This window comes from Pelobates fuscus, chromosome 5, assembly GCF_036172605.1.
Source record: "Pelobates fuscus isolate aPelFus1 chromosome 5, aPelFus1.pri, whole genome shotgun sequence".
Classification (NCBI taxonomy): domain Eukaryota; kingdom Metazoa; phylum Chordata; class Amphibia; order Anura; family Pelobatidae; genus Pelobates; species Pelobates fuscus.
In genome coordinates this window covers 169278757-169305723 of record NC_086321.1, presented here as the reverse complement: position 1 = coordinate 169305723, position 26967 = coordinate 169278757, and the positions used below count along the sequence as shown (strand labels likewise).

Below are 26967 nucleotides of genomic sequence, written 5' to 3'. Positions count from 1 at the left end.
GTGAAGCGGGCGTAACCCTTACACTACCTGATCGATACAACATCATACAGTAGGTCCCCCCCTCATTATTTTTATGGCCCCCACCCACCACTCACGGGTGGGGGCGGGCGGGAGGACGGTAGGCCCCCCCCCATTGTGATTTATGGCCCCCACCCACCGCGCAGGGTTGGGGGCCGGGGGGGAGGACATTAGGTCCCCCCCTTATCCTTATTTACTGAATATTCCCCTGCATAACAATGTTTGGCATTTAGTGAATATTCACTATTCTGCTTTGTGTCAGTGTGTATCAGGGTCCCTGAGGACAGGTGTCAATCCATATCTGCCAAGTGACCCTATGTAGGGGGAACAGTCCCTATTCTGCTCTGTGTCAGTGTGTATCAGAGTCTCTGAGGACAGGTGTCAATCCATATCTGCCAAGTGACCCTATGTAGGGGGAACAGTCCCTATTCTGCTCTGTGTCAGTGTGTATCAGGGATCCTTAGGATAGGTGTCAATCTATATCTGCCAAGTGACCCTATGTACGGAGAACAGTCCCTATTCTGCTCTGTGTCAGTGTGTATCAGGGATCCTTAGGATAGGTGTCAATCCATACCTGCCAAGTGACCCTATGTAGGGGGAACAGTCCCTATTCTGCTCTGTGTCAGTGTGTATCAGGGTCTCTGAGGACAGGTGTCAATCCATATTTCAAGGTGTCAATATGTCATATGTCAGGTGTCAATCCATATCCATTGTGATTTAGGAATGTTAGGTGATTTATGCCCTTTATGGATTAAAACCAGACTCTGCATCAACTGTGTAATTTTCCATGTGAGTTTTGCCATGGATCCCCCTCCAGCATGCCACAGTCCAGGTGTTAGTCCCCTTGAAACAACTTTTCCATCACTATTGTGGCCAGAAAGAGTCCCTGTGGGTTTTAAAATTTGCCTGCCCATTGAAGTCTATGGCGGTTCGCCCGGTTCGCGAACGTTTGCGGAAGTTCGCGTCCGCCGTTCGCGAACTGAAAATGTGTTCGCGACATCACTAGCTGTTATAACACACAATCAGACATCTTGATGCTAGCTAGGAGTATGCTTCATTCGGAACAGGTTTATTATTTTTCTTACAATATGGATATATAATGGGTGGTTTGCAGAGAAGGTCATCTAAGACAGGTATTGAATTTACTAATGATTATAAATAGCCTGGTGCCAATAAGATGAATGCTGAGTAATCTTGTACTTGTCAAGACCACTCCAGTGGTCTATCCCAGTCTCCAAGAGATCATGAATCTCCTAAATTCCCCAGAGACCACTAGATCATTCTGCAGAAGTGCAGTGAATTTATGCCAGGGATATCAAAGGTGTTTGACTATCTTGAACCTAAATAGTAAAACCAATAAGTATCTACTCATTCATCAACATATCAGCAAAAGAATGGTTACGAAAGAAGGAATAATTCTGTGTTTCTAAAGGACCTACTTAAAATCCATAGATACAGAGAAACAATTGTGCAGAGTTCAAAATTCAAAGTTTAGGAGCAGCAGCGGCTGCCCATCCACTACATTAGGAATCCTTACATTGCATAAGCTCCTTGAACATTCCTTTCCAAAACCACAAAACCATTGGAATTACTATGCCCCCTTTTTGCTGTAACAGCTGCCATTCTTCTGAGAAGGCTTGCGCATTCAGCCAAAAGAGCATTTGTGATTTCAGACAAGAATATTGGATGAGTCCATAGGAACTTATTGCAAAGGTGTTGGGTGGCGACACTTACCTGTAGGACCCCCGCTGCATCTCCGCCTGCGGCTTCAACAGTCTCCTCTCAATACACGCCAAGGACTCCAGTGTACCCAGCGACGTGTGCAGTCAACCAGCATCCCTGCAACACAAAGACGTGGTACCGCAGCTCTCCACACCATGCTGTGACCCGCGGGAAGCTCCAGCAGAAACCATGTGTAATTCTACTTTCAATAGGCCCGTGCAAGCTCCTGAACGATGACCTCTTAAAGGGACAGTACACCTGAAATTGTTTACAGGACTAATCACTTTTTAACCAATAGAATGTGAGAGGTGGACAGGGGCGGACTGAGAACCCTCAGGGCCCCCGGCAAAATAAATCAAGGGCCCCCTTACAGGCCCCACCCATACTCCGCAGCAAGCGCCACCCATGTCCCGCCTCCATGCACCGCCTCCAGCCAAACCCTACACAATCTTTAGACACAAGGAACAAAAGTGCAATAATCCCTTCAAGGCCCCAGTAGAGACTACAATTGAGGGCTAATGGGCCATGGAGGGGGGTCTTTCTAGCAGAGGCTATCTCAGTGTCCTTTAGAGAGTGTGTTAGAAAGAATCCCCTCCAGGCCCTATTAGAGACTACAATGGAGTCTAACAGGCTTGGAAGGGGGTCTTTCTAACAGAGGCCATCTTAGTGTCCCTGCTGGAAACAGTCGCCTCCAGGCCCCAGTAGAGACTACAATTGAGGGCTAATGGGCCATGGAGGGGGGAGCATTCTAGAAGAGGCTATCTCAGTGTCCTTTAGAGAGTGTGTTAGAAAGAATTTCCTCCAGGTCCCATTAGAGACTACAATGGAGTCTAATGGGGCCTGGAGGGGGGTCTCTCCAACACTCTGGTTCCTATTCACAATATAGCAACACAACATAGCTGATACCTAGGCCAAGTTGGCTCCTCTTACCTTAATTACTGTTGCTGGCTGGCAGTCTGTGGGCTTGCTGGAAGGCTGTGAGCTTACTGGCTGCGGCTGGCAGGCTGTGGGCTTGCTGGCAGGCTGTGGGCTTGCTGGCTACTGCCGGCAGGCTGTGGGCTTGCTGGCTGCGGCTGGCAGGCTGTGGGCTTGCTGGAAGGCTGTGGGCTTACTGGCTGCGTCTGGCAGGCTGTGGGCTTGCTGGCAGGCTGTGGGCTTACTGGCTACTGCCGGCAGGCTGTGGGCTTGCTGGCTGCGGCTGGCAGGCTGTGGGCTTGCTGGCTGCGGCTGGCAGGCTGTGGCTTGCTGGCTGGCAGGCTGTGGCTTGCTGGCTGCGGTTGGCAGGCTGTGGGGTTGCTGGCTTTAAGCCTAACTGGTGGCCTGTAGGCTGGCTGTCTGTCTACTGGCCAGCCTGTGGGCGGGCTGGCCTGTGGGTTGGCTGGCTTGCTGGCTACTGGGGCACTCGTAGATTATTTAAAGAAATAATCCATGCACAATAACCACTACTACTCTGTGTAGTCGTTATGGTGCCAGGAGGGCCGGGCCCCCCTCCCAGAGTAAGTAGTCAAACCGTTTAAGAACAGTTTGACAACTTACCTAGGGTCTGCTGGGATATGAGGCTGTAGTAGGGTATAGGAGCAGTGGTGCAATGTGTAAGGGGTGCAGTCTGTGTGAAAGGTTCAGTGTGTGTGAGGGGGTGTAGTGTGTGAATGTGTAGGGTGTGTGGGGCAATGTGTGTACGAGGGGGCTGTGTATGTGTGTGGCAATGTTAGTATGGGGGGCTGTGTGTGTATGGGTGGGCAGTGTATGTGTGTGTGTGTGAGGCAATGTGTGTAAATGTGTATGGTGTGTGTGGGGGCAGTGTGTGTGTATGGTGTGTGTGAGGGCAGTGTGTGTGTATGGGGGGCAGTGTGTTTATGGGGCTAAAGTTCACTCTCACCACTGCGACCACCAGGAATACCTGGTGGTCACAGTGTTCAGAGTGAACTCTAGCCCGTAGCTCCAGGGCTAGAGTTTACTCTTGCAAGAGCCGTAACGTTGCCGTGGTAACCGCGGCAACGATCTGTGCTCACACAAGAAGGACCCAGAGGAGCTGCAGGCTGAGCTCCCGGGTCCTCTCTTCCTCCCTCCCCTGCCGGCTGCCCGCACGGTGCCTGCGGACAGGGGAGGGGGCAATTGCCCTCCTCTTACTCCCCCCTCCCCCTCTTCTTACCCCCCTCCCCCTCTTCTTACCCCCTTCTTACTCCCACTCTCTTCTTACCCCCATTCTTACTCTCCCCTCTTCTTACTCCCCCCTCCCCCTCTCCTTACTCCCCCTTCTTACTCTCCCCATCTTCTTACTCCCCCTCCCCCTCTTCTTACTCCCACCTCTTCTTACTCCTCCCTCTTCTTACTCCCCCTCCCCCCTCTTCTTACCCCCTCCCCGCTCTTCTTACCCCCCTCCCCCCTCTTCTTACTCCCCCTTCCTCTTTTTACTCCCCTCTTCTTACCCCCTTTACTCCCCCCCTCTCTTCTTAATCTCCCCTCTTCTTACCCCCTCCCCCCTCTTCTTACTCTCCCCTCCCCCTCTTCTTACTCCCCCCTTCCTCTTTTACTCCCCCTCTTCTTACTCCCCCCTCCCTTCTTACCCCCTCTCTCTCTTCTTACCCCTCCCTCTTCTTACCCCCCCTCTCTTCTTACCCCCTCCCTCTCTCTTCTTACCCCCCTCCCTCTCTCTTTTTACCCCCCCTACTCCCCTCTCTCTTTTTACCCCCCTCCCTCTCTCTTTTTACCCCCTCCCTCTCTCTTTTTACCCCCTCCCTCTCTCTTTTTACCCCCCTCCCTCTCTCTTTTAACCCCCTCTCTCTTTTAACCTCCCCTCTCTCTTTTAACCTCCCCTCCCTCTCTCTTTTAACCCCCCCTCCCTCTCTCTTTTAACCCCCCTCCCTCTTTTAAACCCCCCTCCCTCTCTTTTAACCCATCTCTTTTAACAACCCCCCTCTCTTTTAACCCCCCCTCCCTTTTAACCCCCCTCCCTCTCTCTTTTAACCCCCCTCCCTCTCTCTTTTTACCCCCCTCTCTCTTTTAACCCCCCCCCTCCCTCTCTTTTAACCCCCCCTCCCTCTCTCTTTTAACCCCCCTCTCTCTTTTAACTCCCCCCTCTCTCTTTTACCCCCCCTCTCTCTTTTAACTCCCCCCTCTCTCTTTTAACTCCCCCCCTCTCTCTTTTAACTCCCCCCCTCTCTCTTTTAACTCCCCCCCCCACCCCTCTCTCTTTTAACTCCCCCCCTCCCTCTCTCTCTCTTTTTACCCCCTCCCCGTAGCGTGGCCGAGAGGCTCTGCGTCCGCGGTGCCGACCGGATTGATAGGAAGGTGCACACACACTGAGTGTGCACCTTCCTGTCAGTCCGGCCGGGTACAGGAAACAGAAACTCCTGTTCCGCGCGGAACAGGAGTTTCTGTTTCCTGTACCCGGCCGGACTGACAGGAAGGTGCACACTCAGTGTGTGTGCACCTTCCTATCACTCCGGCCGGCACCGCGGACGCAGAGCAGCTCGGCCACGCTACAGGGAGGGGAGGTGAGAAGCTGCAGCCGCCTGAGCGCTCTTAAGAGAGAGCGCTCAGGCGGCTGCAGCATTTAAAGGGGCGGCCGGGCCCCCTGATGGCGGGCCCCCCTCCCGGCCGGGCCCTCGGACCATGTCCGAAGTGCCCGACCGGTCAGTCCGCCCCTGGAGGTGGATACCTCTCCCCTATATAATCTCAATCTACCTCTACCTCATTGCTCAGTTTTACCGCGTTTACTGTGGTGTGAACTTCAGTGTACCTATCCTGCCTTGTTTGATTTATCTGGTATCTGATCCTTCGCCTGTTCTATCGTCTCTGAACCCGTACCGCCTGGCTTTCCTCGACCCCTGGCTTTCCTCGACTACGACTTTGGTTTTCCCTTTGATACTTCGTCTTGGCTGATTCCTGCCTCCTGGACTCCTCCTGTCAAATATGTAGCAGACGTAACAAGGCCACTCGAGTTTCTTCTTTCAAACTCACCAAATCATGTTTTCATTGACCTTGCTTTGTGCACAGTGACACAATCATGCTGGAACAGGAAATGGCCTCCCACAAATTGTTGCCACAAAGTTGGAAGCACCCAATTGTCTAAAATGTCTTTGTATCTTCTAATATTAAGACTAGTTTCCAAAAATAGACTGCAGACCATTATCCTTCCTTCACACAACTTTACAGTAGTCACTTTGCACTACAGTAGTGTTCTCCAAACATCTACCACACCCATCAGACTGTCAGATAATAAAACACAATTCATCACTTCAGATAACCTTTTGATGGCGTGCTTTATTCCTATCTAGCCGAAACTTGGAATTGAGCTAGTTGATGTAAGGCTTATGTACAACTGCTTGGCCATGGAAACCCATTTCATTAAGTTCCCAATGCACAGTTCATGTTATAATGTTATTTCCAGAGCAGTGTGAAACATTGAAGTGAGTGATGCCTCAGATAATTTGTATGAACAATTTTTACACACCACACAACTTCAACACACTGCAAGCTTATTTCGTTGCCGGGCTGTTGGTTCTCCTATACAATTACTCTTCTCATCAATAGCACATACTGTTGACTCAGATCTAGTAGGGTAGATATTTCGCTAACTTGCGGCAAAAGGTGGTTTTCTATGACAGTGCCATATTTAAAGTCACTGAGCTCTTCAGTACGACTCATTGTTTTATCAGCGTTTGCCTGTGGAGATGTCATGTGCTGCATGTTATGTATCTTTTAGCAATGGCTGAGGCTAAAACATGAACTCAATAATTTGTAGTAATGTCCATATACGTTTGGCCTTTAGTGTATTTCTATACATTTGTGTATCTGGTAGTGTACATCTGAATCTGTGAATCTGTACATAAGTGTGTTACTGTGAATGTGTTAATTGTCTCTGGGTCTGGCAGAGTGTATCTATGTGTGTCTAGAAACGTGTATATATTAGAAATGCTGTTTAGGAACAGCACCTGGTTAAAATGAAGTGGCTATAGTCGTACAGTGTGTCTGAGACTATACTTGAATTTTCATTTAGAAACTAAATGTAGAAAGATCCAGGCACACATAGACCATTAAAAGCAGACTTTATTTCGAAATCGGAGCAGGCAATGTTTTAGCACTGAAACAGAGGCTTGATCAAGCCTTGATAAAGGTTCAGTCAGTGCACCTCTTGTTTGTTATATGAATTTGCAGACTGGCAATTCAGAATTTGAGACATCAAGTGCACAGCCATGGGATATGGAATGAGGTGGGGGCTTGTCAGAACTCGAATTGTAGTATGTCACTCACATAATTTGGGAGCTGGCTGCCACTCTGGCCATTTTAGGAAACCATGCCTGTTTTCCGTACATATTTCCTTGTTTTCAGCTAAATTCCAAATTAAAATATTAATGGCAAATATTGGGTAGCTCTGACTATAGTGTAGAATAGATGGATTTTTCCAAATCGGTTATACACTTTTGCTTTTGTCCCCATTTCTCATAAGCTGAACTCTAAGACTTTTTCTATGTACACAGGCCTATTTCTCTCAAATATTGTTCACAAATCTGTCTAAATCTGTTAGTGAGCACTTCTTCTTTGCCGAGATAATCCATCCACCCCAAAAGAGGCTGGATTAACCCTGCAGTGTAAACATAGCAGTTTCTCTGAAACTGCTATGTTTTCAGCTGCAGGGTTAAAACTAGGGGAACCTGGCACCCAGACCATTTAATTGAACTGAAATGGTCTCAGTGCCTATAGTGGTCCATTCAATTTAACGTTTACTTGCTGCCTAATATATCCCACCCTTTAACAGGTGCCATTGTAACAATATAATCAATGTTATTTATGTCAGTGGTATTAATGTTGTGGCTAATCAGTATGTAGGTTTGTTTCAGTTAATGAGCATATGTTTTATTCTATAAACTACTGACAACATTTTTACAAAATAAGAATACTGTAATTTTTTGTATTTATTTGCAGAAAATTACAACAGGTCAATGTCATAAAAGAATTACTCTGCCCAATTCCAGCATGCTGAATCCAACCTAAAACATCACCAATCCTCCACCAAAACACTGTGGCTTGTAGACCTCTCCAGGTCTGCGTCTAACCATTAGATGACAATGTCAAGGGCAAAGCAGGAAATTGGACTCATCGGAGAATATAGCCTTATTCCAACAGTCTACGGTTGAAACTCAGAATGGCTCTTCTTTGCTTCTCATTGACCAAGGGCTTTTTTTCTAGTCTTCCACAACTTCCACCCAGACCCCAGGAGTTGATTTCAATTCACCCTCATAGTGCACTTCACCCTAGTTGCGATTTGTCATTTTTTTTGTTGGCCACTTTACGTCATCCTATGGTTGCTGTGTCACATTTGAATAAGTTGGTAGTCATTCCAGTCAGCGTAGTCTTTTTTGCCCTATGCAGGTCTGTACCATTGTTATCTCCCAGTGTCTGCTGCTTGACTTTGTTCTTAAGAACTGCGGTCTTTGAAATATAAAGGATGGAAGAAACCTGGCTCTCTGTTTCCAACTGCCAGTAAAATTAAAATGAAACCCATCTTTTCCTCACTCAAGACCTTTCTTTCCATCTTTTTCATGGTCAATAGTTATTTTTTTATTCTAAATACTGTGGTACTACTAACACTGTTTTTGCCATCCAGCCGGTTCTATTGTAAGAGGATCGTAATGACCACTGCAGTATTTTTTTTTATACTTTTGCTCATTAAAGGGACATTATAGGCACCCAGATTACTTCAGGTCATTGAAGTGGTCTGGGTGCAGTGTCCCTTTCCCACTTTGTCCTGCAATGTAAAACATTGCAATTCTTGCGAAACTGCAATAATTACTATGCACAGCCACTAGGGTCGCTTCTAGGATTCTAAGGGACTGAGTCCCTTAAAAAAAAGCTGGATGTCCTGACGCTCTACATGAGGACATCCACTGTCAGTGAAATCTCCATAGGAAAGCATTGAGGCTCCTGTTAGGTCCCCACCCACCCATCGGATTACGTTAAAGGCGTAGCAACGAGCCACACAGGTGCTGGTGTCGGGTTTGAAAAATAAAGTTTTTTTTCTTTCTATGCTCATAGAAAGCATAGGGCACTATAGCACTAATAGTACAGATTTGTATTCCTAACACTATAGAATCCATTTAAATAAGATTTTGGTTCAGGTGATCACCCAATCAGTACCTCATTAAGTAGAATGCCTGGAACGTTATAGCTGCCAGCCATGTAGAGATAATGATTGGGGGTGAGGCAGAGAGCTGTATTATATAAAGAAACTTTGTAATTCAGATCCAGCTCTTCTATATTTATCAACAAAAAATGGCAATACTGCCAACAATCAGACACTGGACACACAACGAGCAGTGACTGAGCCCGCTCTACAAGTACCAAGCCTCGTTTTCAAAATATTCCTCACTAATGCTTCCTGTCTATATTTGACCTATGAGCATCGAGCACACCGCTCCGCTGTCTAGAGCGAGGTTTGACACGCAAGATTTGGAACGCAAAGTTTCAGTTTCCGCATACAGGTCCGCTTGTCAGGGAAAAGCTGGGGTTGTGGCTGTCACTACGGCTACCGAACGGGACCATTTATTGTTTTCCTGTTTGAAGTCACGGAGCACCTGACCCACTCAGGGGTGGACCTTTCCCTCACCCTGCCTGTGGGCTGGTCTATTGGCAGGTATGCTGCTGTCACTGTGTGTCAGTGAGAGGTGCCGTGTCAGGGCTGTCGGTCCCCGCGCTCAGTGACACTCACACACAGTGACTGGTTATTCCAGGACTGTGTCTCCATATCACTACAATCACAATCCTCTCTGCCGTTACATGTCCCGTGTCAGGCCCTCCCCCCCCGTTACTGTGTGGTACAGTCCGGGTACCATCCTTGGACTGTACCATGTGCAGCGCTCCCAGGGGTGTCCTGCGTGCCGGGCTGTGCTGTTAGTGCCGCAGCGGGCCGGTGGTAGGCAGTGATTGCAGCGCTGAGCCTTGTATTGCCGGCAGCAGTTCCGGGCTGAGGTTACCGCTCTGTGTGCCGGCTCTCCGTCTCCCCAGTGACGCTGCTTTCATGTCGCTCCCCCGCAGGTACCTGCGCTGAGCCTGCTGTCGCTTCCCTGTTTTGAAAAGTTGTCTCCGCGGAGAGTCCTGCGTTACCCGAACCGTGAGATCCGCGAGAGAGCCGGCGGCTCCGGCCTCCCAGCTCGGCCGGCAATGATGAACTCCGAGGAAGACCCTCCGGCCGCCTGCCCTCTGCATGTCCACGTCTGGAATAACGACTACCGGGCTCTGGAGAGTGAGCTGCCGGGGAAGGTGAGGTCAGCCGCCGCACCGTGTGCCTGGTAATGGGCTGGGGTGTGTGTGTGACAGTGGGTGTAAGAGAGCTGTGAGGAGGCCATTTCCCTAATGTTACAACATGATCTGTGCCTGAACGTATGCCTATCACATGTACATAACAAGGCAACCATGACACCCTGATTCAACCATGACACTGATTCACAAACACACTGCACTCAGTCATATCTTGCTATCCTGGATGGCTCTGAACCCTTATTCTCTCTCAGGGCCCCTGACATGGCTAAGCATTATGGGAAATGTAGTTCATAAACATCTGGGGAGCTAAATGTAGCCATCACTTTTATACAGAGATTTGGATCATTATATAAGGGTTCCTATCTGGTTGTCATATATTTGTCACATCGTCTTTAAATTGGACCCATGGCAGCCTTGATGTTCGCTTTGCACTTACAATAATATGTCACATCCAGCAGTTTTACTCAAATATATATATATTTTTTTTATTCTATTTTGTGGAGGAATCATCAATGGCAACATTAGAAATTCGTGTGCTAAATGGTTTATTCACCAAACATTGTGATGAGCTGAAAGTCAAATTACAAAATCTTGTCGAAAAAAAAGCCACAAAGTGACAACAACAGAATTGGGGAAAAAAAAATAAAAATATATATATATATAAAACCATGTAAGCCTTTTGAAAGAAATATTGCAAATCTGTTTTTGGTTCAATGCAATTCAATGAGTAGTGCTTAAACCCTAAAGTCTTTTGTTCTGTTCCTGCAGCAGTGGCTTCAGCTGTTATATGACAAGCACCCAATGCAGTCAGATTGTGTACTGTATTATTGCTGTCATCAGCCCTGATTTGTATCATGAGGATAGTGGATAGGCTGATAAGTATATTATATCTGTTGCTGACTGCAGCTCATATCTATAGTATACTTATTTGTAAACATGCCATCCCCATTTAATTTTTTTTTTTTTTACAGCACTATGCTACATAAATGTAATAATTTCAAGCTTATTAGCTTAAGTGTACTAAATGCCTGAAAGTAAGTTGCATGGTTTATTTCATTACAAAAAGATGAATGCCTTGGATGGAAGTACAAATTTGGCTAAAACAATCAAATTTGCCCTTTGACTAGCCAACTGGATTTTATATAGCAAATGGTTGGTTGAAAATGCTGAATTTGAACAGCTGGGTCTTTTTCCATGCTTAGCAACCAGATCCTTCAAAGTCTCTTTTAGTTATGCCTGTTCATTGAAGGGGCTTTTGCTTTCAAAAGGTTTGGCTAAAATTGGGAGTCACTGAGGCACCCACTGCCTGACCCCTGCTTGTCAGATATCCAAATACAGACATATCACTTCTATATTAGCAATATTAGTTTTATCCATATTGAATTTGTAATTGAAACTTCCAACGAGCAAGGTCGGAACCTTGGTTACCCAAGGCTTGACCAGGAACCAGGTAACACGGCACACATCCCCGTAGTACCATCACTAATACATCAGTGTATACTGGTTGTTACACTTATACTGCTCCTTTAAAAGGACATTGTACACTGATCAGCCACAACATTTTTATAAAGAGATTATATTGTTAATATGGTATGTGTCAAATGGTGAGATATATTGGGCACCAAGTAAAGAGTCAGTCTAAGAGCCAAATAGTGATGGCTAGACTACTGGCGCAGAGCATCTCTAAAATGGCAGGTTTTGTGGGGTGTTCGTGCCATGCAGTGGTTAGTATTTCCCAAAAGTGGTGCAAGAAAGGTCAACGAGTAAGGGGCCTGGGTTCTCAAGAGTCATTAATGCATGTGGGGTGTGAAGACTAGCACATTTGGTTTGATCACACAGAAAAATGACTAGCTCAGATTGCTAAAAAAAAAAACTTAATGCTGACCATGATAGAAAGGTGTTAGAACACACCATCATAGTTTGGTGCAGAGCGGTCAGAGTGCCTTTGATGACCCCTGTCCACTGCCGAAAGCCCTTTCAATTGAGACGTGCACGTCAGAACTGGACCATTGACCAATGGAAAAAGGTGGACCTCCAAGTTCCCCAGATCTCACTACGATTTAAGCATCTTTGTGATGTGCTGGAACCAAAAATACAATCCATGGAGCCTCCACCTCGCAACTTGTAGGACTTAAAGGATCTGCTGCGAATGTCTTGGTGACAGAAATCACTGAACATGTTCAGAAGTCTTGTGGAGTCTATGGCTTGACTCATCATGTTTTGCAGCACAAGGTGGGCCTACGTGATATTAGACAGATGTTTTAATGTTGTGTGTGTGTGTTGAATCAATGCATCTCTATGAGGAACGTTAGTGCCTCCATGCAGATCGTGGAGGTGCTGAATGTCAGTGCTGTACATTGTGAAATACTGGCCCCTGAAGTCTAAGTGATTGCCACTAGAGGTATTCCTAGGCCATAATGTAAACACTGCATTTTCTCTGAAAAGACATTGTTTGAAATTTTGCACCTTCCACAGTCTTATCAAAAACAGTATAACCACCTCTACGTTGTCTAGGAATTGCAGTGAAATTTCAGGGGAATTCCAATACAGTTGGCATGAGATATTCCTAAAGATTCTATCTTGAGTAGTGACTTCACCGTGTCGTAATTGTTGCTACAAAGCTTGCATTACTCAGTATCTCAGATACAACTTCCTCACGTGATTCTTATGCATTAATGTCCTAGGGTTTACAGGAAGTAGTGCAGTAAACAAAAATCACCAAGTGAGTTTCATTTATGTGTGAGATAACCTTGTTAAAGAAACACTACAGCGTTAGGAATTCTAACCTGTCAGAGTGACAACCACTAAAGGTGGTTTTAGGCACCAGTTTAAACATTGCCAAGGCCGCAAAGTCTGTCTGTGTGCCCCAGGACCATTATTTTTACACTGTAGTGATACTGGTGCCTATAGTTTCCTTTTAGTTAGAGACTCTTTGAAGTAGATAGACAGCAAATCCTTAACCATTCTGCAAATTATGTACTTTGCATCTTAAGCAGAGGGTCTAAATAGAAACTGGAGGAATATCACATTATCCTAGCAATAAGTTCTTATGGTGCTTGCATTGTCCCTTTAAATCATGTATAGTTGTAAATTGAGAAGATTTATACAGATGTTATGTGTATGTAGTGACGATATCACATATTGATACAAAGAGACAGGCTTCCATAAAGGGATACTATTGTATCAGAAATAAAAACATGTATTTCTGACACTATAGTCCTGAAGTGGCTGTTTAGGTGACCTGCCCTCTCTCTTTGCAGTAAAAGATTATTTTACTCACCTTTTCATCCATGCCATGTTGGTCAATGATATAATTTTTCACTGTAGAGTAATAGCTTCTTGATCCAAGGATAAATCTGACTGCCATTCTGGGGTCAAGAGGGAATTTTTTTCCTAGTTTGTTGCAAAATTGGAAGTGCTTCAAACTGGGATTTTTTGCCTTCTTTTGGATCAACGGCAAAAAACAAATGTGAAGAAGGCTGAACTTGTTGGGCACATGTCTCTTTTCAGCCTATGTAACTATATGTCTTGCTGTGGCTTGGCCCGCCTGCCTCTGCCTCCATGGCTGAGATCATCAATCTTGATGATCCCAGCCAATCCGATGCTATCCCACAGGAAAGCTTTGGAAGGCTATTGTTCGACAAAACGCTGCGTTGCCTCTGTAAGCTTCTCCTCATTTAATCAATGCATCTTTATGGGGAGCGTTCAGCGTCTCCATGCAGTGCGTGGAGATACCGTCTGTGTGTCTCTGTGTTAATCTGAAAAGGCAATGTTTACAGTGCTATCAGTACAGGGACATGCTATAGTCACCAGAACCACTACATTAAACTGTAGTGGTTCTGGTGACTATAGGGTCCCTTTATAAAGGACACTATAGGCACCCAGACCACTACATCATAATGAAGTGGTCTGGGTGCCAATGCATTCTCATTTTAACACCGTGTATCTGATCTCCGCATAGATGCAGAGCCTGTCGCACAGGGGCAGCTGAACATGGGCTAAAAGGCAAGTAAAAACCTTTTTAAATCATGGGGTCCTCGCCTAACAGGTGACTAGAACACTATAGTGTTCTTTTAATAATCAAAGTTATACAGATGCCTTGAATACCCCTTTTCTGAGCAATTTTACCTTTACATCATTCTCTTAGTATAATTTTCTCACAACAGTGAAACTTAGGTCCTAGGACATTACACATAATATACGTTTATTTTTCTAGCAGCTTTGTATGCTTGAACTCAGAGCATATATTTCACAGCTGATGCAGTTCCTGTACAAGCAGTAGAAGACCTGATCACTTTAACCCCTTGAGGACACATGACATGTTACATGTCATGATTCCCTTTTATTCCAGAAGTTTGGTCCTTAAGAGATTAAAGGAACACCATAGGGTCAGGAACGCAAACATGTATTCCTGACCCTACAATGTTAAAACCACCCTCACGACCCCATCCTGGCTCCCTCTTGCCTCCCTAAATATAGTAAAATCTTACTTGTATTAAAGTCTGCAATTGCTGCTGCCTCTGCCCCTGATCTACTTGCATGCCTGACTTTCTGTCAGCCAACCACAATGCTTCCCATAGGATTGACTGAGACTGTCAAGGAGGCAGATCAGGGGCACAGCCAGCACTATTCAAATCAGCATCTCATCATAGAGATCCATTGAATCAATGCATCTCTATGAGGAAAGTTCAGTGTCTGCATGCAGAGGGTGGAGACACTGAATGGCAGTACTGCACAGTGTGCAGCACTGCCCTAGGAAGTACCTCTTGTAGCCATCTGAGGAGTGGTCAATGGAGTTATCCCTAGGCTGTAATGTAAACACTGCATTTTCTCTGAAAAGACAGAGTTTACTGCAAAAAGCCTGAAGGGAAAAAATATACTCACTAGAACAAATACAATACGCTGTAGTTGTTCTGGTGACTAAAGTGTCCCTTTAATTTCAAGAGGCCTGCCATTTTATGTACCTGGGCCTACAATCAATCTGTTAGCTTGGTCCTAGCGGGTATTCATGGTGCAATATCACAAGTCATCACATGTACAGTCTGCAGAATTGTAGTCTGCACAATCCATGCTGCTGAATAGTCTTTGATATGGGAAAATGTTCTACAGACCTCGCTGTGGCTAAGAAACAAGTTAATTCTACCAGGGAGAACAGATCACAACATTAAAAGTGAAAGTATCCAGGTCGCCCAAGGTAAACACAGGTGTGCACATATAGATAGGCATTTAAACAAAGGCGCACTGTAGTCTTCATTTCTATTTCTATGTATTTTTTATGTACGAAGCACCAACTTATTCGGCTGTGCTGTATAATAGTGTGTATGTCACCAGGTAAAAAAATAAAATAATAATAAAAAAAGAATTACATTTGGTCATACCATCAATTTCTCAACAATTCCCCCGTCATTTTACTAAGATGGTAGTTAAGAAATATACATTTGTCTGGACAGAGGAATTCCACTGCTGTGAGAAAGCAGTTTAATTAGCCTTGTATTTGTATGTGGATAGACCACTCTGACCTGCCCACCTGTACCTACCCACTGTAACTGTACAAAGTCTGCTGTTTTGCACTGCTATCTTCCAGTGCATTATCCTGAATAACAGTCATTCTTGAGGAAAAGAACAGAGTTGATGTACTCTTGAGCCTGATGTAAGGAGTTTCCAATTGCAAGGACTAGTATCTGAACTGAACATTGGCTGCAGCATTCTTGAGTGCTTGGAGAATGTGTGCAAATATTAGGATGTCACAACACTGAGTGGGAATGAATACACATTGCTTGGAGTAGGTGTACTGAAATTAAAATGTCACAAAGCTGAGTGGGAATAGATACACATTACTTGGAGAAGGAGTACAGAAATTAGAGGTTCTGTAATGCCATACTTACCTTTCTTAAATTGATTCTGCTTCTCTCTCTATCCAAATCAGGACTTCATTTTTTCCTTTCAGATGTTCTTCGTGTAAAATACATAAGACAAAATAGGAACTATTTGTCTTCTGTATTTTCCTATGTTCAAGCTCCACTTCCTTTGTCAAGCTCGGTATTCCCTAAATTTTTTACCTGTCTGTTGTGTCCCTCAACTGTATTGTCGCCAGGTGGTCACATAACCATGAATGAGTAGTCTACAGCAGGCATGTGTAGGAATTTGTATGCAGGTTTGGAGTGTGTGCAGGCGGGGCAAGGAGATTTCATCATTGAAATTGAAGTGACTTCGCATTTATTTACTGTTTTTGCATGTCCTTTTAGTTTTATGTAATTTTTTGCACTGTCACTTTTGTGTGTTGTGTGGTTGTTGTTTTTTTTTTTTTAATTATTATAATGTTAATGACGATATTTGTATTTTGGGATCAAGAATCTGGATTCACAAACCTGAAGACCGTAATAGTATATATGGAAACATGTTTTTCTAAATAGTTTTTTTTATGTGTTGGTTAATCTAATTTGCATGGGGAACTAATACATTTTCTTAGTGGTGGCAGCTTTTGATAATAGAGTTAAGTGTGGGTGGTGTTAAGCAGGATTTGTTTATCAGTATTTTTGGTGTATTGCAGACAAAGTGATTTTTAACCCTTCCACCAATAGAGCCAAGTCGCATGCACGCTTGGAGTAGTGTTTTCTCTGACCAGAATATAATAAAATTTACTAGACGTGCAAAAAGTCCTTTGGTGCAGTGCATCTGAAATATATTTCTTTAAATTTATGCCAGAACGAATTCCCAGATTTTACTAATAACATGACGTAAAGTCATGATTTTATTAATGACACGGAGGCGGGTATTATGCTATCTCTTTCTTACTTTACTCCTCAGCAGCAAAGAAAAAATATACTGAAAGAGAAAAATATGTAGAATATGAAATATATAACCGATACAACCATATCTGCCTAGTAACAGGGCAGCCAATCAGTCTCTAGGAACAGTCCATAAATCTCCATCCTTGTACTTCCACTTCCTCTTCTTTGCCTTCTGAACCGAAGACCCAAACCGAAACATCCATATTAGTAACGAGTAACTTTCCAACTGGTAACTTCCACAAAACGAAATCAAGCTGTAAAACAAAGAAATATGTGGTAAACTCCAAACTTAGGACCTGAGTGTAACATATCGTATACATAAAACCTGTACATCACGAGTATCCTAGTTAGATTAATAAAGATATATGTCACACCCGACGAGAATATGCATTCAAAACAAGTAAACCAAGTGTACTTACCATGAGTGAAAAAAAGATCACCCCGATTGAACCATAAACAGAAACTTACCCCAGATCCATGGGCGGGTGGGTGGGAATAATACTCGCCTCCGTGTCATTAATAAAATCATGACTTTACGTCATGTTATTAGTAAAATCTGGGAATTTTATTAATGACACGGAGGCTCCTATTATGCTAGTTTAAAGCTGAGCCACCACCAACGAAGAAACATGTTCAATCGGGCGGAAATAGAAATCACGGAACGTAGATTCCTTAGACCAGTCCGCCGCTCTCAAGATATCGTCCAGACGACATCCCATCGTAGAAGCCTTCGATGCCATGGCACCCCTAACCGAATGTGCCGAAAAAATCGAAGTATCAATTCCTGCAGCGGAAAGCAGACCCTTAACCCAGCGGGCTAACGTAGTCGAGGAGACAGGTAGAAACGGTGCCTTAAAGGAAATAAATAGTGGAGGCAAGTCCGTTGACCTCAACTGACGAGTATGAGCCAAATAGACCTGGAGACAAGCCACAGGGCATAAAGCCGGTCTGACGGAGCACCTAGGGTAGTCCACCGACTTGGAAGCCGACTTAGTCCTCCTTGAGATATTAAACGACACACCTTCCGGGGTGAACGAAATCGCGTTCCAATCCAGAGCTCTGACGTCCGATACTCTTTTGCACGAAAGTAAGCACAGAAGCATGACCAGTTTCCATGACAACTGTTTGAGAGTCAGGTCCTCATTACAGGGCCAGGAGTCCAAAAAACCAAGGACAACGTTAACGTCCCAGAATGAAGAGTATCTAGAGCTTGGAGGCCTAGCGAAACGGATACCCTTCAACAGTCGACACACAACAGGATGTTGTCCAATCGGAGATCCATCTAGCCCTCTGTGTCCGGCCGAAATAGCCGATCTATAAACATTAAGGGTACGATAGGCCAAACCCGAATCGAAACGTTCAGTCAGGAAACTGAGCAGAGCAGTTAGAGGGGCAGAAAGTGGATCCAGCAATCTTCCCAAGCACCAGCTAGACCACACGCGCCATGCGGACTTGTAGGCCTGCCTGGTACCTGGCGCCCAGGCATTTTCCAAGAGTCGAGCAGTCGCCTGCGAAACGTCCGTGACACACCAGGGTCCCCTGAGATCAGCCAAGCCGTGAGTTGGAGCAAGTTCTGATCCACCAATTCGTGCGAGTTCCCATCCGGGTCTAGAAGCACATCCGGCCTCATTTCGATCAACCGTGGGAAGTCTATGGCCATTTCCAGGAGACGGGGGAACCACGGTTGAGATTGCCACAGGGGAACCACCATTACCAGCGTGCAATCCTGTCTGGTCGCGTACGTCAGCGTCCGGGATATCAGATTGAACGGTGGGAACGCAAAGTGGCGCCCTATCGGCCACGTCTGTAAGAACGCGTCCACCGCAGCGGCTGTCGGGTCCGGTCTCCAACTGAAGTATTGGGGCAGTTGGGAGTTCAGTCTGGACGCGAACAAGTCCAGGTGTAGAGGACCCCATAGTCGGTCCATCCTTTGGAAGGTTGAGGATAGTAAATGCCAGTCTCCTGAATCTTTCAGGTAACGCGAATTCCAATCCGCCCATTCGTTGTCCAGTCCCGGAATATGTTCGGCCGTAACCGATATAGCGTTGTGGAGGCAAAACTGCCAGAAGTCCCTTGCCAGGTTCGCCAACTGTTTCGATTTCGTACCCCCCAGGTGGTTTATGTACCTGACTGCGGACACATTGTCCATGCGCAGTAGTACGCAGCAATTCCCCTGAGTCGGAGATAGACTCCGAATGGCGAACGAACCCGCCAGAAGTTCCAGGCAATTTATGTGTAAGGTCGACTCGACCTCGGACCATCTTCCACCGGTGGAGATACTGCCACAGCGAGCGCCCCAACCGTGTAGGCTCGCGTCCGACTCTATAACCATGTCCGGCGCGGAGCCGAAGATGGCCCGGCCGTTCCATGCCTCCATGTGGTCCAACCACCATCGTAGCTCGTCTCTGGAGTCGTCGTCCAGGGTCAATACGCTCTCGTACGAGCCCCCGGCCCGAAGATGGGAACCTTTCAAACGTTGTAGGGCCCGGTAATGTAATGGGCCTGGGAAAATCGCTTGAATTGAAGAGGCCAAGAGGCCGATCACTCTCGCCAGTTGCCGGACGGAGAGAGAGGAGGCCCGTAGTGCACGCCGTATCTCCTTCTTCATCGACCGAAGTTTGCTTTCCGGTAGGAACAGAAACTGGGTGATTGAATCGACCTCGAAGCCCAGGAATTCTATCTTCTGTACTGGTTCCACAATGGATTTTTCCCAATTCACGAGGAAGCCCAGGCCTTCCAGGAGGTTTACCGTCCATCCCAGGTGTCTGAGAAGTTGGTCGGGGGACGAGGACATAATCAATATGTCGTCCAGGTAAATAATCATGCGGACCCCTCGGGCCCTGAGGAAAGCCACCACAGGCTTCATCACCTTCGTGAAACACCATGGAGCCGAAGATAGACCGAACGGCAGACAGGTAAACCGCCATCGACGACCTTGCCACGTAAAGTGCAATAAGTCCCAGTGCTCTTTTGCCATGGGTATAGTCAAGTAGGCATCTTTGAGGTCCAATTTGACCATCCAATCCCCTCGACGTAGCAGGTCCCGGAGACAGTGTGCACCCTCCATCTTGAAGTGATGGTAACGGAGGAAAAAATTCAGGTGTTTGAGGTTTATCACCGGGCGGACACCTCCGCCTTTCTTGGCGACAAGAAACAAATTGCTCAGAAATCCTGGGTGGTCGTAAGGGATTTCTTGAATGGCCTGTTTGGCCGACAACTCCGCGATCTCCGCGGTAATTAGCTCGGACTGATCGTCCGGCAGTCTCATTTCCTGTGGGATAAAAGTCTGGACAGGGGGGGATAACAGATCCAGACGGAAACCCCTGACCGTCTCCAGAACCCATACATCTGTGGTGATCATACCCCACATTTCCAGAAATAGTGCTAACCTGCCCCCCACACTCGTTCTGCAAGACATACGTTTTGGGGTACTCACCGTAAGGGCGTCTGTATGAGGGTTGTCCACGACCTCCTCGACTTTGCCAAGGTCTCCCACGTGAGGGGAAGAAGGGTGTTGGCTTATACTCCTGGTAGGTTCGGGGGGCGGAGAAGGAACCTCTGTGGGTCCGCGAGGGACCTCGAGCTCCACGGCCGGGCGGACGGCTCCTATACCTCCCGGCCCCATGGAAAACCTTAGGGCCAAAGACCCGCTTTAGATTAGACTGCGCTTTATCAAGAGCGGTGAAGGTACGCACAAAGGAGCCCAAATCCTTGACAAAGCACTCCCCAAAGAGCATACCTTTGGCCGAGGCACCCGGCTCCTTCACAGCGAGGTTCACTAACTTTGGCTCAATCTTGAGCAAGATCGCCTTGCGGCGTTCGGCCGACATGGCCGTATTTGCGTTGCCAAGGAGGCAAATCAACCTCTGGACCCACCCAATCGCCTCATCGAGGTCGATGGGTTTTGTCCCAGCTTTAGCTGCCTCCAAAAGCTCATAGAGCTTGGCAGCGGGGCCCAGGGTGTCCAGGATCTTGTCCTGGCAGTTATGCAGTGAAAACTCTAGCCCCTTCCTGGGTTTCCAGCCTGTTTTAGCCAGGAATTGGGAGATCTGAGGGTCAACCTCTGGCGTCTTGCACGCCGCATCAGGCACGGAAGGCCTCGGGCACTCGGCCCTCAATTTATTGCGCCCCTCTTTGGAGAGAGGGGTACGCATACGAAGTGCCAGATAACTGGCAATGTGCGCGGGCGGGTCCCATTCCGCCGAGCGAGGATGGCGGAGATCATCGGGATCGAACAGGGGGTAACCCTGAGGATCACAGATGTCCTGCCCCTCACCCGGAGGAAGTGCCGAAGCGTCAAACTCCGCCTCATCGCCGGAGCCCCCCTCCTCATAGGAGGCGTAATCAGGGGGGTCCGAATCCGACTCTCCAGTCTGATCGGTATCCGATCCATCATCACGGGCACGCGCCCGTTTCCATTTTCTGGCCGATTTTGCCCGGCCAGCGGCTCTCTTGCGCGGAAACGCGCCATCTTGGACGGCCATGGGCACGTCAGTCAGGGCAGGTAACACCTGCGTCACATCTGGAGAGACATGTTTAACCTTAGTTTGAGCCTTGCGACCCGCCTGAGTCTGAACTGCAGGCATGGGAGCAGGCAACATGACAGGGGTCAAAGGCAGTGTTAACGCCTGTTGGATAGTGTGGGAGAGGGACGAGGACACGGTCCCCATGGCCGAAGCCAGAGCCCTCTGCATAGTAGAATCAATAAGGGCCTGGAACTCCTGGGAGGGAGTAAGGCCTAAGTCCCCTGCATTAGGAGTCTGAGAGGGGTCCATAATGGGGTAACTGGGGCTACCAGAACCCTCATCTCTAGCCTGCATGATAAGCAGATTAAATTATAAAATCCAAGTACTGTACCTTTAAATATTTATAACAGGTACAGGGCAGTAAACGAAGTTAAATATCTAAACTGAACAGGAATTAGGGAGAACAAATAACCTAAACGGTAAAGGGGTTGAGTAACCCACTAAGAAAAATACCTGCACAGTAAATACAGTAATAAGAGAGGTAAAGGGAGCCGACCCGTTGAACCGACCCAGCCACGTGAGTGTCGATGCCGAAAATGGCCGCCGTGCAGAGCGCGCCGCGGCCGCTCCCAAGCTCCTCCCCCGCCAATGGCCGAGGAGAGCGTGAAATACACGCGGCCGGGAACTCCCTCGCACCAGCGGGTGCAAGGAGATAACGGTCGGGTCGGCAGATAAACGCGGCCGCACACGCGGCCGCGAGGGGAAAGGGAAGGGAAACCAGAGAGCCAAAGCTCCGGTGCAAATCTCCCCTGTTAGCCGCGAACCCTGTCTGGGTGAATAAAAGAGTAACACAGACAGGGGAAGCAGCGGAAAAATGCAGGGGAGGCGAATAGCAGAATTACCAATAAAAATCAGATAATAATACCAACGCCAACATACAGAAAATGAAACAGAATAATACCAACAATAATCAATCATCAAAAAAGACACAGGGTGCATAACCCTAGCAAATAAAATCAATCACAAAAATGCAAGAGAGAAAATAATACTTAGCTGGTCTGAGGACAGCAGCAAAGAAAGAGGAAGTGGAAGTACAAGGATGGAGATTTATGGACTGTTCCTAGAGACTGATTGGCTGCCCTGTTACTAGGCAGATATGGTTGTATCGGTTATATATTTCATATTCTACATATTTTTCTCTTTCAGTATATTTTTTCTTTGCTGCTGAGGAATAAAGTAAGAAAGAGAGCATAATAGGAGCCTCCGTGTCATTAATAAAATCGTCTGTCCATTAGAAGATTTAATATTTATTTAAAACCCTTGTATCCCTGTGATCTCCAGGTCACCAGATTTCATAAAGTATTCCACTGGGCTCCACTGTAACTACGCACCCCCTTTCTTAGACTAAAGGTATAGGGGGTGCGGGAACTCTGAAGATTGGGAGACATCAGACTACAAGAGATTCTGGTCCCCTTGTCTGATATTTTCATTAAAATAGGATTAATTTAGAGAATATTATAAATACTTACCAATTTGAAATTACCTATCCTTTTCTCCAAAGCTAGAGACTTCTCAGGGCTCTCTGGTACTCACTTAGCTACTAAACATACCTTGGCCAAAAATGAATCTCACAATGCTATTTTTACTTTTTAAAATTTCCTGAACCTTGTTCATACAAAGCACAGTGGCCCACTGACCTACATAGAGAAAAAATGGAGGAGTGAATATCATCAAGAGGGCTAAAACATTGCAGTTACTCTATAAAATGGTAATGCAGGGCATGGCAAATTCCAGGCAGTGGGTTGCCTCAGCATCTAAGACTTTTGTTCTGGTGCCTGGGATTCCAGCCCACACTCATTCCTCAAAGCCGCCCTCCAGCCTGTCCCATTCCGCTGAGCGGGCCTCCAGCCTGTCCCATTCCGCTGAGCGGGCCTCCAGCCTGTCCCATTCCGCTGAGCGGGCCTCCAGCATGTCCCATTCCGCTGAGCGGGCCTCCAGCCTGTCCCATTCTGCTGAGCCAGCAACCTCAATTTAAATCCCTGCGCCACCCTTCTGAGTCCAAAAGGTAGGAAACAGGGTGGCTAAAAATATTGTGTGTGTGCGCGCGTTTGCACGTGTATCTGTTATGTTGTGTATGTCTCTATGTGCATTTGTCTGTGTGTATCTGTAAATCTTTGTGTGGGTATGTGTATCTATTTGAGTATCAAATAATAAATACTTTGTGACTGTGTGAGAGTCTGTCTGTCTGTCCTGTCTGTCCTGTCTGTCCTGTCTGTCCTGTCTGTCCTGTCTGTCCTGTCTGTCCTGTCTGTCCTGTCTGTCCTGTCTGTCCTGTCTGTCCTGTCTGTCCTGTCTGTCCTGTCTGTCCTGTCTGTCCTGTCTGTCCTGTCTGTCCTGTCTGTCCTGTCTGTCCTGTCTGTCCTGTCTGTCCTGTCTGTCCTGTCTGTCCTGTCTGTCCTGTCTGTCCTGTCTGTCCTGTCTGTCCTGTCTGTCCTGTCTGTCCTGTCTGTCCTGTCTGTCCTGTCTGTCCTGTCTGTCCTGTCTGTCCTGTCTGTCCTGTCTGTCCTGTCTTTACATTGAAAAGCCTGCAGGGACAGGCTATAGATAATAAAGCCACTGCATGCTGTAGTAGTTCTGGAGACCATAGTGTCCCTTTAAGAATATTTTTTTTGTCATAAAAAACAAACAAAAAACTGGCTCCTAACCTTTTTAGTTGGCTTCTAGATTGAAAGCAAATTTGTCAAGCCCTGTTGTAATGAGATGTTATGTTGTGCCAGCAAGGTTTTCTCATGTGTTTGGTTTATTGATACATTGGTGTTGGAGATTCTGTGGCAGTAGATGAACATATCTTCATGTGTGATGGGACTGACTCTTTTTAAAGACCCTTTGGTCTTTCAGCTGATTTCAATATGAATTGCAGTTTCTGTCCACTTGACCCAGGCATGGCTTTACTTAATATTTTCTGCTCTAATCTTCCAAAACCATTACTGTGTAATTTATTTGTAGCCACTGAAAAGCAATAGTCAAACACTGACATAGTGTCTCTATTCCCTTCCTAGCCCAATCCATGGAGATTTTAACAATCCATCGAATGCAGGAAAAAATATTTCATAGAAGGAACATTCTATAAATTCCATGAGTTTTGAGGCACCCTATCTCTGCCTTCTGATTGAATCACATACTCTGTACCTGTGTTGCCTTGGTTCTCAACCTCTTGTTGCAGCACATAATATTCAGTGTATTATTTAATTTCTGTTATTATGTTTTGAATGATTTTTTTTCCTGCCATGTTTGCATAACTCTCTATGTGGCAAAATGCATGAATGCTAAATCCTCCCTAACTTATAGCTCTCTTATCACACAATACCTGCATCAATGACAACTTTCATTGCCTAACTACTGATAAACTTGTCACTCTCTTCTGGTGTCACATCAACATTATCTGTTTCTACATTGATGCTTGAAAAGTCTCCATAAACTTTCTTCAAGTGGGGAGAAAAAACATTTCCACTGGCTAGTGATAATTTATCCCTGGGGAGTGTGACCCCCCCCCCCCCCCCCCCCCCCCCAAGCTTGCAGTGGCGAGTAACTTTGAAAGCCTGGCTAGTACTTGGCATTGGACTTTAAATTCTAAGCCTTGTTTATATTACTACATGATGATTTGTCTGCAGCATGTTCCAGGCATCGTACTTGTTACAAGAGAAAGTGACTTTAAAAAAAATATATAAATTTTTTTTATAGCATTATTCTTTTTTTCCCTACAGGATATTGAGCAGCTGGATCCCCGAGGAAGGACTGCACTGCACCTTGCTGTTTCTTTGGGACATCTTGAATCAGCCAGAGTTCTTCTTAGACACAAGGCGGATGTCACCAAAGAGAACCGCGAGGGCTGGACAGGTTAGCTACTTCATTATCACATGATCATCAAAATGTGCTAAGTAGTGAAAAACCTATTGTCATCTTTGAATTGCACAACTCCCAGTAAAAGTAAAATTGTTATGAATGATACATGGATGCATTTACTTTTAATGGGAACACTGCTTTTTATTTCCGTCCTGCAGCAACGTAAAGGGACACCATAGTCACCAGAACAACTACAGCTTAATGTAGTTGTTCTGGTGAGCATAGACTGTCTCTGCAGGCTTTTTAATGTAAATGGCTATAAGAGGTACTTCCGGTGTCAGTGCTACGCAACATGCAACACGGTACATTTCTTAAAGTGATACTTTATATTACTTTGCTTATTCAGCCCTAGCCACACCTCTCCTGGCTGAGACAAAAAATATTAGCCAGTTTCTCATAGTGTGTTTAATTTAGAATTTCTTATATCTTGCTCTGTTAGCCTGTAAAAGCCTCCCTATAAGTTCAAGTAACAGAACAAGAGATGAGAACATCTAATGTAAAATCTGATTGAAAATGTAACTAATTTTGTGTGTTTTTTTTTTTTATCTCCTGCTCTGTAAATTGAACTTTAATTACATACAGGAGGCTCCTGCAGGGTCTACCAAGCTTTAACAGAGCAGGCGATACGAAATTCTAAATTAAACAGAATTTGCAATAAAGTGCAAACATTAGACTTCACAGGAGTTGTTTAGGAAGGCTGTCACATGCAGGGAAGTGTGACTAGGGCTGCATAAACAGAAACAATGTGCTTTAACTCCTAAATGGCTGATAACTGCGCAGTGAGCCTGCATGGACGTGATCTATACACCAAAACTGCTTAATTAAGCTAAAGTTGTTCATTTGGTGACTATAGTGTTCCTTTAAACAACAAAACTTTCTGTTGGTGCACAGCTAAATGAAACCTAATCATGTATATACATATTAGATGTGCAATTTCCACCCATAAACCCTTTTATGCTGCATTTATTCTTACTTCTAGTATTCAAGCCAACAACAATTTTAAGTGAGATTTTATGTGACTAAATGTTCTACTTGTGTGAATTACATACCAACAGCTGTATGGTCTCCGCAAGAATTTTCAAAAATATTCCACTGTGTGTTTTACAGTTTTACATGAAGCCGTGAGCACTGGAGATCCAGAGTTAGTACAGATGGTCCTACAGTATCGTGAGTTCCACAAAGCATCTACAGCCCTGGGAGGTGTACCTGAGCTTCTTACAAAAACCCTACAGGTGATTTCACTTTCTTCCTAATCCATAGTAGCGTACTGATGATTTAAATTATATATAAATATAGTGAAATGGCACTAGATAAATGAGTAAACCCAGTGCAGCTGTACAACATCCGTGAATTAAACTAGTAAACTACTCACAATCAAAACAAAAGTGTAACCAAATACAAAGTGCTAGCATACTGTGAAGCACATTTACAGTTGTAAGAAAAATTATTGAATCCACATTGAAAATCTGATTTATTGTCAAAATCTACGGACTTTCAGTTGTTTGCAGTGAGCAAATCAAACAAATACAATTGCAATAATGTAACACAACAAATGTTTCAAGTGGTCTCATCAAATACAACTTAAAATGCAACTTTTAATATAATCATATAAATAAGCACAGACGTTTTGGGATTCTGTCTTGTGGAGTAATGAAACAAAATTGGAACCTTTCTGCCCAATTGATCAGCCGTATGTCTGGCGGAAGAGGAACGAAGCATTAACTAAAAAGAACACTCTGCTTACAGTTAAGCATTGTGGTGGCTTGGTGATGCTTTGGGGCTGCTTTGCATCCTCTGGCACTGGA

General features: G+C 45.6%; 1 protein-coding gene across 1 annotated transcript in view; it reads left to right on the top strand.

The window, feature by feature from the left end:
* The first annotated feature begins 9453 nt into the window (after positions 1–9453).
* ANKRD13A (ankyrin repeat domain 13A) overlaps positions 9454–26967 on the top strand; it is a 42554-nt gene continuing 25040 nt past the window's right edge. The window contains exons 1-3 of the mRNA XM_063454651.1: positions 9454–10002; positions 25024–25156; positions 26270–26394. Coding sequence (XP_063310721.1) covers positions 9904–10002; positions 25024–25156; positions 26270–26394 — 357 coding nt within the window. The 5' untranslated portion in view covers positions 9454–9903. The remainder of the gene's footprint in view (positions 10003–25023; positions 25157–26269; positions 26395–26967) is intronic.